We start from the raw sequence: 12699 nt of genomic DNA on the forward strand, positions 1-12699 counted from the left end.
TCCTCAACAGGATGTTTTCGTTGCCAGTCACAATCTTTTCTCTCCCTAACATTCAGCTTCTTCTCTAGACCGGGACAGACCAAGGAATTATTCCATAGGCTTCCTTTGCAGATCTGTCTTCTCCTTCCACCATTTCCAGTGCCAATGACACTACCATTCAGGTCTTCTCTAGAAAGACACCTCATAAGCCCTCTCTAAACCAGGCCCATTCTAAAATCACCTCAGTGTGAAACTGAATCCAGGTGGGTCTCCATCTGTATCAGAGTGCCTCCAAAGGCATGCTCACAGATGATAAAACATCAGAGCAATTGCCTGGTCAAGAGATGAAAGGCCAAAGACAATGCAACTTACTGGTTTCTAATTGTGAGCCATTCATTTCAGTGCCAAACTCTTATGTTAGAATCCTTTTATTTGTATTCATCAAAATAAATTATCTAGGTGTAGGACTCTATAAAAAAATCTCCTACTTTTATACCTGGGCATTAAAGGGTGTTTCAGTTCCAATTTTACTTTTCCTACTTAGAAGTCCCTCTTCTTGACATTAATAATTAACCAGTAAACCAATTTACCCAAGTTCTTCAATCTCGGTTTATTTAAAAGGAGAGTAACTTCAGGAGCGTTATATCCATGGTTTACTGCTACCTCCAGCATGGGCCTGTGGGGCATACTTTGTTTTTTAATCTTCGTGGGGAAAAGTTGGGGACAGGAACAAACGTAAGTAAAACAACCCATTTTTATTTTTCAATGCACCTTATTAATGTGATGAGTGAAAAAGTAAATTCAACAGACTGTGTTAATTTGTTTGTTTTCTTTATTTGCGGTACGCGGGCCTTTCACTGTTGTGGCCTCTCCCGTTGCGGAGCACAGGCTCCGGACACGCAGGCTTAGCCGCCATGGCTCATGGGCCCAGTCGCTCCGCGGCACGTGGGATCTTCCCGGACCGGGGCACGAACCCGTGTTCTCTGCATCGGCAGGCGGACTCTCAACCACTGCGCCACCAGGGAAGCCCCAGACCGTGTTAATTTGTAAATAACTTTCTACTTCTGGGAGCACTAAGTGAATAGTCTCGCCTCTGAATAAGAAAGTCATGTAGCATTTTGATTTGATGAGTGGCTAACGACATGACAGTTTTAGGGGATTGTTACTTATAAAAATGTACATACGTGATTATTCAAATTCCTCTTCAAAACAGCACAAACTAAACTCAAGATAATAAACTTTCCTGGTGTTTCTGGCTTGTTTCTATCTGGTGCAGAGTTTTCTTTGTGTTTTCCGAGTACTGTACATAGTAAAGCAAGGGTTACTTGGGGTTCAATTCTAAGCCTGTGGCTTGAAAAATCTATGGTTATAATTACTTCCAAATTTATGAGCTAATGCTTTATAAATTTTAGTGTTATTATTGAAATAATGTGTATTTTAAACTAAATCTTTAAAATATTGATATCATATCGAGAAATAACATTTTAGTACTGATAAGTAACTGGAGAATATCTAATCAAACCTACTCATTTCCTGTAAGGATAAATCCAGATAGAGAAAGTAACTTGCCAAAGGTCACACCACTAAGAGAAACAGAAGTAGGACTTGTATTAAGGACTCCTCTTTACCGCTTCAATTTTTTCCCATTTTGTTTTAAATGTATACTTTAAATATGTAAAATATATTATAAATATAAATGTATACTTAGGATGTCATAAATTTATAGCACTCTCCCAACCCTAATCTGATTTTCTCACATGGCCACAGTCACCCCATTTCCTGGTTAGTTTTCGTTTATTCCTTCTTGAAAGACAGCCGACTGAAGTTCAGAGAAATTGGATTAAATGACTTCAAATTAGTGGTAGAACTAGGACTAGAACCTGGGTCCCATGATACTTAATTTTTTCTACTACACTGTACTGGCCCTTAATAAACATCTTCTCTCTTTCTCTGAAAAAGTGGGAGCATGCCATTTACAACATGGGAATCAATAAATTTAATTGATTGATTCAACAAAAATTTTTTGAGCACCTACTATGTGATAGGCACTGAGGATATAGTAGATGATACAGAGCTTGCATTCAAGTGGGAGAAGAAACTGATGAACCAATGAATGAACCAATGAGTGAATGAATAAATAAATAAGGTCAGGTAGTTATTGGTACCATGAAGGAAAAAAATAAAGGAGAGTAAGAAGATAAAGAAATTATGGGGCACTATTTAAAAGTGTAGACAGGGAAGGTTCTCTAAGGAGGTGACAGTCAAACAGAGCTTGAAGGAAGTAACAGAGCAAACCATGCAAATATCTGGAGAAAGAACATTCCAGGTAGAGACCAAACTAGAATTTGTGCCTCTCTGCTAGCTCAGTGGCCATATTCTCTACAACTATTGAAAGAAAATAAGAAAAGTATGAAATACTTTATAGCTACTAATGTATCAGTAAGGACAAAAGTCTGTATGAATGAGTGGTTCCAGAGCTGTCTTTTAGGGACCTGAAACATGAATTATTTTATATTTCACCACCACCACCACATAGACAATCAAAAGTAAAACAATACTAAACTGAAAAATATAAAACTTCTAACAATACCAAAATTAAAATAGCTTTTTTTCCCTAAATTTCTCTTGCAAAAATTCTTGATAAATTCAGTTTAGCCTAGCAGTTGAAAGTGTTAATTCAGGAAACGGGCTGCTCAGGTTCAATTCCTAATTCTGTAATTTAATAGCTATGTGACCTTGGGGAAGTCAATTATCAGTTTCTTCCTCTGTAAAGTCGGAGTAATAGTAAGACTTTTTTCATAGAGGGGTTGTCACAACACAGTGAGTTTATATATATATGTCTTAAAATAGTGCCTAACACTGAGTAAGATTTCAGTAACTGTACCTTATTATCATCAAAGCTGAACATTCCTCATTTTCTGCTGTTCCTGGGTAAGCACATGGGGAATTGAGAAGATGAAATTATCGTAAACCACAAATAAATGTTGATTTAAAAATATCATTTTAAGTTGAGAAATGTGCCTATTTTATTTATTTTTATTTTATTTTATTTTTTGGCTGCATTGGGTCTTCGTTGCTGCGGGTGCACTTTCTCTAGTTGTGGTGAGCAGGGGCTACTCCCCGTTGTAGCGTGTGAGCTTCTTATTGCAGTGACCTCTCCTGTTGCAGAGCACGGGCTCTAGGCACATGGGCTTCAGCAGTTGCAGCATGCGGGCTCAGCAGTTGTAGCTCGCGGGCTCTAGAGAGCAGGCTCAGTGGCTGTGGCGCATGGGCCTTGTTGCTCTGCGGCATGGGGGATCTTCCTGGACCAGGGCTGGAACCCATGTCCCATGCATTGGCAGGCGGATTCTTTTTTTTTTTTTGCGGTACGCGGGCCTCTCACTGTTGTGGCCTCTCCCGTTGCGGAGCACAGGCTCCGGACGCGCAGGCTCAGCAGCCATGGCTCACGGGCCCAGCAGCTCCGCGGCACGTGGGATCTTCCCGGACCGGGGCACGAACCCGTGTCCCCTGCATCGGCAGACGGACTCTCAACCACTGCACCACCAGGGAAGACCTGGCAGGTGGATTCTTAAACACTGAGCCACCAGGGAAGGCCCCAAATGTGCCTATTTTAAATTGAATCTCTCAAGTGAGATTTAAAAAAAAATCAGAATATAACAAAAAATGTCATATAAATATACTGTTCCTTCTCTTTTCCTATTTCAACAGGTATGTCATTTCAGCACCAAAAGTATTCCGTGTTGGAGCATCTGAAAATATTGTAATTCAAGTTTATGGATACACTGAAGAATTTGATGCAACAATCTCTATCAAAAGTTATCCTGACAAAAAATTTACTTATTCTTCAGGCCATGTTATTTTATCCACAGTAAATAAATTTCAAAATTCTGCACTCTTAACAGTATGTATTTATCCTTCAGTCTCTTTATATATATAGAATATTCTCAGTAAAATGTGTACCAAGTTTGAGTATTAATAACACAGAGATTTGATCATTTATACCACCCTACCACTGCGTGATTATTAGATGATGTCAGTCACTAATGAGTCGTAAACACAAGACTATTATACTTACTTTTAGGTTTGTACATATTTAAGTAACATTGTACTAAAAATAGTTTTTATTATATTGCAAATAATAAAAAGACAACACTGAGAGTCCTCCAAAACATTTTATCCTTTAAAAGGGATCTGTGTATTACTCAGGTTTGAGAAACGCTGATCTAAATAAATTCTAACCAAATGTAGGAATTCTTTGATTAATGTTCTTGATGGTAAATGCTCTAACCTCTTAACGAATACTTCCACTTTTTAGGTTTATTAAGAAATAAAATTCATTTCCCAAAAGTAGACACTCTTATCTGATGCCATTAGCCACACACATGTGACTGTTACCTTTAAATTTAAATCAATCAAATGTAACTAAAATAAAAAATTCAGTTAATCACTCATACTAGCCACATTTCAAGTGCTTAAATAGCCACAGGTAACTGGTGGCACCATACTGAACAGCTCTCCCTTATCACACAGAGCTCTGTTGAACAGTTCTAACTCAGATGGCTAATTGGAAAAGTAAATTAGGGTGGGGAAATCATAAAATTGATGCATATCTTAAGCATTTAACTTTATCTTAACATTACAATGTATCTTTATTTGCTAATCGTTAAATGTTGTGCCCAGGTCTTTTCTTGGGTCCACTGGCTGGAGCAGAGATTCTTATTTATAATGTGTCACAGCTTTAACGAATCATTTGTTCTACAGTTCCTATTTCCTTAAAGTAGAGAAGGAACTTAGATACTTTCAAAGCAATCTGAGTGCAGAATCTTTATAGATTTTTACCGTTTTCCAAACTTTTACAGTACTCTCACATATCTAATTTAACATGGTTTGTTTTAGTGATTAACTTTTATCTCATGTTTTCAAAGACGAACTTTCCATAAAAACACTTTTCTGGGCTCCTGGTGGAGCAGTGGTTGAGAGTCCGCCTGCCGATGCAGGGGACACGGGTTCGTGACCCGGTCCGGGAAGATCCCACATGCCGCGGAGTGGCTGGGCCCGTGAGCCATGGCCGCTGAGCCTGCGCGTCCGGAGCCTGTGTTCCGCAACGGGAGAGGCCAAAACAGTGAGAGGCCCGCGTACCGCAAAAAAAAAAAACACAAAACTTTTCTTTCTTCTGTTACTTTCTGTGTATTAAATGTGCATATCATGCAGTGTAAAGTGGATCATTACAATTACATAGACAAATTGGAAAGCACATTGCTCAACCCGTGGAAGCAGAAGGATGTAGATAGGATACAAAGTGTCCTGAACATCAGTCAGGATGTTGAACTGAGGGGATGGAGAACATGGGCTAATCCAACGAGCTGATGAAGTGAAAGTTTAAGAGAGCTCCTATAGTAGTAGTTTTTACTAAATGCATGTAAAATTTGGGAAGCACAGAACCAAAAAGATTTTTTTCATTTTTTTGGGGTACGCGGGCCTCTCACTGTTGTGGTCTCTCCCGTTGCGGAGCACAGGCTCCAGATGCACAGACTCAGCGGCCATGGCTCACTGGCCTAGCCACTCCGCAGCATGTGGGATCTTCCCGGACCCGGGCACGAACCCGTGTCCCCTGCATAGGCAGGCGGACTCTCAACCACTGCACCACCAGGGAAGCCCCCGAAAAAATTTTAATTGCTTAAAGCTAAATGTTGATTATGACATTTGATATTGAAGGGCTTTGGGCAAAATTTATTTACTACTTTGGCTCCTATACTACTTTTTAAATAACATGTTTTATATCCTTAAAATTATTATACTCTTTTCCATCAACATTGTCTTTTACAGATACAACCCAAACAATTGTCTGGAGGACAAGACCCAGTTTCACATGTGTATTTGGATGTTGTATCAAAGCATTTTTCAAAATCAAAAAAAATGCCAATAACCTATGACAATGGATTCCTCTTCATTCATACAGACAAACCTGTTTACACTCCACACCAGTCAGGTAGATTATAAAATGCTTCTCTCTCTGGGGGGGGCGGGGGGAGTGGGATTGGGATTGACACTATACTGTAGAGGTTTTTGGGTTTTTTTCCCCAAGCTTGAGCAGCTGGGTAAATGATGATGGCATTTATTTAAACCGAACTTTGGATGTGGGGAAGAGTTTTTATTTATTTATTTTTAATTTTTATTTTATATTGGAGTATAGTTGATTTACAATGTTGTGTTAGTTTCAAGTATACAGCAAAATGATTCAGTTATACATATACATATAACTATTCTTTTTCAAATTCTTTTCCCATTGAGGTTATTACAGAATATTGAGCAGAGGGCCCTGTGCTATACAGTAGGTCCTTGTTGCTTATCTATTTTAAATATAGTAGTGTGAACACTCCCAAACTCATTCTATGAGGCCACCATCACCCTGATACCAAAACCAGACAAAGATACCACAAAAAAAGTAAATTACTGGCCAATATCACTGTAGAGTTTTTTAAAACTTGAATTTAAGTGGAGATAGGTTTCCAACTTGCTCAAAGGAGTCTCAATTCCCAGTGATTTTTACACTTATAAATATCATTTTAATTTTAAATTCATACAGAAATTGTTAAACAATTAAACAGAATTTAATTTTAAATTTGATTTTAAATATAAATCTTAAATTCATATGGAAATGGCAAAAATTAACAATTATATTATCTACCTCATCAGTTATTCCCATGTAGAAAAAAATCTATTTAAGAATTGTGAAATGTAGTGTTAGGTCTTATTATTAAACAAGTTTAAGATGTAACTGCAAATATTATTTTGGCAATGAGAAGATAATTTATTATAAAGCAGTGATCATAAAAAAAGGTCTATTACTTTGGAGCTAATCCTCAAATTCAGAAAACAAATCAAACCCTAAGAATCAGATGTTTCAGCAAAATATAAACTAAATCACAGAAATATATGGATATTAATTTTCTAAAGGGATCTGCCTAAAGAAAGTTCCTATTAGAACATTGTTTTGTATTCTTGGTTTATCTGTTAGAGGGGGAAAGGGCAGGATAGCCAGTCAAAACTCTGGGATTGACAATTGACTGGATTTATTCCTAAGAAACCAACAATAAACACAGAAAAGTGTGAATGCTGACCACATATGTTCATGTGTCTGCAAAACCTTCGATTCCTCCATCACTCCCTGTTACCAGAATTAACTTTTGAGAACATCAGAGATGGAATTATGAGAGAACTGTATGTGGAAAGGGGAGGTTATGGAGTTTCAATAATGACATTATTGGTGAAGGAAAGAGGAAGGGAGGCAGGACCAGCCAGCTTTGTTGAAAACATTTCAGGTAGTAGATACCTGCTGCATATTGGTTGATGTTGATAGTATGGGGTGGAACAGGCCTGCACCACTACCTTTTTAGCAGGAGCTCCTGTTATGACCAGCTCAGAAAGGAAAGGCCTAGAGAGGGTTGGGCGTTGCTTTCGGCTTGGACAGAATATCATAGCCAGAATAGTACTCTCTTGACTCCAAGATGACTTGGTGTACATGGAGGTAGTCTCTGCCCATAAAGCTTGGGCCCTTTTTAAACATCATACCCAGAAACAAATATATCCATACCCTTGTGTTCCTCCTATGTTAGAGGAAGCTTCATTAATTGGGTCCTGTTGACACTACCTACTATTTAGCATCCTCATCTTTGTCCAACAAGTAGTCTGATACCCAGAGCCTGGGACCTCTCTTAGCTATCAAGGCTTTCCTTAAGAACAGCCTTGGGACTTCCCTGGTGGTACAGTGGTTAAGAATCCACCTTGCAATGCAGGGGATGTGGGTTCGATCCCTGGTCGGGGAGCTAAGATCCCACATGCCTCGTGGCCAACAGACCAAAACATAAAACAGAAGCAGTATTATAACAGATTCAATGGAAACTTTAAAAATGGTCCACATCAAAAAAGTCTTAAAAAAAAATTAAGAACAGCCTCATATGTTATTTCTTTGTTGGAACTTCAGTGTAAGAAGATGTGATATCCTCATCTATTCTAATCATAGAGGAGAACTAGAGAACTTTCTTCTAAATTTCTTTTTTTAATATATTTATTTTTGGCTGTGTTGGGTCTTCATTGCTGTGCGCGGGCTTTCTCTAGTTGTGGCGAGTGGGGGCTACTCTTCGTTGCAGTGCATGGTGGCTTCTCATTGCAGAGCATGGGCTCTAGGCACATAGTTGTGGCACACGGGCTCAGTAGTTGTGGCTTGCAGGCTTAGTTGCTCTGCAGCATGTGGGATCTTCCTGGACCAGGGCTCGAACCAGTGTCTCCTGCATTGGCAGGCGGATTCTTAACCATTGTGCCACCAGGGAAGCCACTCCTCTAAATACTGACTCATTGGGACTTCCCTGGTGGTCCAGTGGGTAAGACTCTGCACTCCCAATGCAGGGGGCTGGGGTTTGATCCCTGGTCAGGGAACAAGATCCTGCATGCATGCCGCAACTAAGAGTTAGCATGCTGCAACTAAAGGATCCCGCATGCCACAACAAAGATCCTGGGTGCCACGACTAAGACCCAGCGCAGCCAAAATAAATAAATAAAATGTAAAAAGTAAATAAATCTTTTAAAATAAATAAATAAATATTGACTCATTACTGAGAAGTAGTGAAGTATAGTGGTTAAAAGCAGACTCTGGAGCCAAATTGTTGGGTTCAAATCCCAGCTTGGGCTCTTATTAGCTCTGTGACCCTGTGTGAGTTAATATTTCTGAGCCCCATTTTCCTCATCTGTATAATGGAGATAATAATAGAACTTACCTCATAGAGTTGTTGTGAGAGTTAAGTGAATTCATATGTGTCAATACTGCCTACCACAGAAGCACTAGGAAAGTATTTCCCATTATCATTTAATCTGTGGAATAGCGTAAAGCCTTATTTACACAGAAGAAAAAGAATTATTGAGAAGTAATTCTTTTAAAAATCGATTACATCTTGCTGTTTATAGCTCTAATGTCCCAATGCACACATTTAATCTGAAGATCGTTGAGGGATTTTTCTTATAAGCATCTTTAGGATAGAGGCTTAAATCTTCAAGCCTTTATAGGACAAAGGCCTTCAGAGTATTGACCAAAATCCTTCAATTTCACACAGCCTGTGTCCTGCCTTCCCCTCCAACCTTATCACCCACCATGTTCCCCTTCATCGGTGGACACCAGCCAAGCTGACCTCTTTTCAGTTGCTTTCTCACACCATTTTCCTATCCACAGTAAAGCTTGTGTACCTCTTCCTGGTGTATTCATGCCGCTTCCTTGCCTTCTTAACTCCTACTCAACCCTTACGTGCCATCCCATAAAGGGCAGCCTTCTCTGCTTCAAAACTCCCTCTTCCACACTCAGAAAGCCAGGCAATGTCTTTTATAGCACTTCCTACCCCTGGAATTTTACATTTACTTGTGTCATCTTGTGTTTGCCTCTCTTCTCCACTCCATTAGAGGAATTCTATGTCTGATTTGTCACCACCATATCTCTGTGCCTAGCATAGTCTGCACATAGAAGGCATTCAATATACATTTTTAAATTAATAAGCTATATCTTTGGTACAAAAAAAATTATTAATCTTACCTTTGATACACCATTGCTATGAAGACAAGATTAATTTTCTAACCTAACACAAAATGGGTTAGAAAGTGACAAGTAGTAGCCGTAGAAGTAGTATAAAATAAAAATAATAAACATTTATTGATTAGTTATTATGTGCCGGGTTATGCAAAAGCTTTGTCTCATTCAGGCTCACATACTATGAAGCAGATACTAGCAGTCCTGTTTTACAGATGCAGGAACTAAGGTGTAGAGGGATTAGGTATCCTGCTCTTGGTCACATTAGAAAGTGGCAGAGGCAGGAGTGAAACCCAAGTTTTCAACTCGAGGGCCTGAGCTCTTAACTTTTGTGGCATACTGCCTCTGGCAGCATCCCAGTGATGCTCAGGACTGGACCAGGTATGTTCATAAAGCAGGAGGGAAGACTCGAGGAGAGAGACAGGGGTGAGGGGACAGCAGAGTGGAGGGATTTACTGAGCATTTTGCTTTGATCTTATGGTATAGTGAAACAAATTTTAGAGCGCTTAACACGTGGCTTCTTGTGTAGAGCTTTGCATAATACCGACGCTTTAAAAGGTTTATGGCATCAGCCCAATTTTATTTTGTGGTTAAAGTTTTGGCCATGAAATTATTTGAGCATCAGTAAAACCCTAGAGAAATTATAATATGTCATTGGAAGGAACTAGATCAGCATGTCTCAAGCAGCTATGAGTTAAAAGCTAAGCAGATGCTTTTTTTTAAAAGGTGGGGATCTATTAACTGACAGAAAGAAGTGGAAGAGAACTAATTGTTATTGAGCCCCTGCCATTATTCTTTTAACAATGAGAGAACAATTGTAGGATCTGCCTCAATAAATATAACAAAACCATAGAATTCAGTGCTATCTTTAGTTACAATAAGAGACAATTTGGGGCCTTGTTGTAAGAGTGTATAATGTCTGAAACAAACTACCTAATTTTCCATTAAAATCTTCAACTTTAATATGAGACAATTTATTATACTCCCATACAACTATATGGTAGACATCACTATTTTGCTACTATGAAATTCTTTTTTTTCTTTTTTTGTCCATGCCGTGTGGCATGCGGGATGTGGGATCTTAGTTCCCTGACCAGGGATCAAACCCGTGTCCCCTGCATTGGGAGCGCGGAGTCTTATCTGCTGGACCACCAGGGAAGTCCCTACTATGAAATTCTTTATAAACAGTGGCCTAATTACAGATATAACTAATTTTGTACTATATATTTATTCCCAAAAAGATGTATGTAAATATATTTTAATAAAGTGAACTGTACTTTAAATTCACTAGAAAGTAGCTCTTTAAGGGAATCCAAAAGGATTCTCTTTAAAAGAAAAAAATCATTGGTATGTATATGTCTACAAACTAACTTTTCCTTTCTTTTAACTTTTTTTTTTTTTTTTTTTTTTTTTGCGGTACGCGGGCCTCTCACTGTTGTGGCCTCTGCCGTTGCGGAGCACAGGCTCCGGACGCGCAGGCTCAGTGGCCATGGCTCATGGGCCCAGCTGCTCCACGGCATGTGGGATCTTCCCGGACCGGGGCACGAACCCGTGTCCCCTGCATCGGCAGGCGGACTCCCAACCACTGCGCCACCAGGGAAGCCCACTTTTCCTTTCTTTTAAATATGGATTTTCATGTATGACTGTGTATTGAATTTTTAAATGAAGCTCATCTCTTTTAAGGGTGATTATTGTAAAAAATCAAAATACTGTGCTTAGCAAAGTTTTTGATGATATCAATTATTCTTACAGTAAAGGTTAGAGTTTATTCACTGAATGATGACTTGAAGCCAGCCAAAAGAGAAACTGTCTTAACTTTCATAGTAAGTATGTTATTTATTTGGATGAGATACTCTGTTCCATAATCCTGCCCTCACACCATACTAACTCATTCAGTGTTCAGGAAATGGTTATTGAACACCTTCTGTGAGTATAAAATTGTAGGTTTATACCTCTACAATATGTAAAAACCTCATGAAAATGAAATCTCAACAAGTTATGTTTTGAACTAAATCATTTAAATATATCCTTCATGATTTATTTCTTGAAGAACACTGATCAGTCACTAAGAATTAGTCGAATGCCTATTATGTCTGAGATTTTTTATTTGTACAATACACTTGAGCACTTTAGGCTTTAGTAACTAACATACTAACACATGAAAAATAGTGCTAACCCATGAGATAAAGATCAGCTGTTATCAGCTTTTCATCAGCCATGACATGTAACAGATGATATGCACATGTGAAATAAACGCCCATGGTCTTCCCAGTTTGTGTCACAACCCTACAAATTTTTGTGGGGAGATAACTGCTCACCTATTAACAGTAGGTGTACTAGTAATTGGTCCTTCACTATAGGTTGCAGTACCTTTCCTCCTACTCAAATAACCAAAAACCCGAAAACCTTAACAGAGCACAAATGAAAAAGAGGATTGTATCGGAATAACCTTGAATCCTTCATAACTTACAAAAATCATAAAACTTTCACAAACTTTAACATCTGACTATTTTATAATGAATTACTTGAGAAGCATCCAGAGTGTTCCAAGATTGTGGTGGATAACTATTGACATAGACTGCAAACTTACAAAATGTCTAGCTAATAAATGCATTTTACAGCATATTTGCTTTGGAAAGCTTCAGATGAACACATACAAAATTTAGATTCAGGTATCTGTAATAGCATGCAAGTTCATATTTCATACATTATAACATCAGTTTTTGTCATACTTCTTTTTTTTTTTTTAGTTGTACAATAGAGAGTTGAATCTCTTCTAGATAACTGAGACTAGGATACCCTGGACACTGATTTACTCCGCCCCCGTCCGTGTCCGTCCGTCCGGTCCCCCCCCCACCCCCACCCCCACCCGTGAGGCAGGAGATGGAAGAGGGTCCAAAAAGAGGGAGGGAAGTGGCTTAAATTAACCATATTTGCATTTCACAACATTTAAATGATTTTCCTCCTTCATATTTAATTTGAAGACATGGATATTTGTTTGTAAATATTTCTGCAGATCAAAGACAGTATAATCGGGCTTCCCTGGTGGCACAGTGGTTGAGAGTCCGCCTGCCGATTCAGGGGACACGGGTTCGTGCCCCGGTCCGGGAAGATCCCACATGCCGTAGAGCGGCTGGGCCCGTGAGCCA

General features: G+C 39.0%; 1 protein-coding gene across 1 annotated transcript in view; it reads left to right on the forward strand.

The window, feature by feature from the left end:
• The first annotated feature begins 635 nt into the window (after positions 1–635).
• Positions 636–12699, forward strand: part of C5 (complement C5) — a 78479-nt gene continuing 66415 nt past the window's right edge. Inside the window, exons 1-4 of the mRNA XM_032633805.1 lie at positions 636–714; positions 3688–3880; positions 5806–5968; positions 11303–11373. Of these exons, the coding sequence (XP_032489696.1) occupies positions 650–714; positions 3688–3880; positions 5806–5968; positions 11303–11373 (492 nt within the window). The 5' untranslated portion in view covers positions 636–649. The remainder of the gene's footprint in view (positions 715–3687; positions 3881–5805; positions 5969–11302; positions 11374–12699) is intronic.

This window comes from Phocoena sinus, chromosome 6, assembly GCF_008692025.1.
Source record: "Phocoena sinus isolate mPhoSin1 chromosome 6, mPhoSin1.pri, whole genome shotgun sequence".
NCBI lineage: Eukaryota > Metazoa > Chordata > Mammalia > Artiodactyla > Phocoenidae > Phocoena > Phocoena sinus.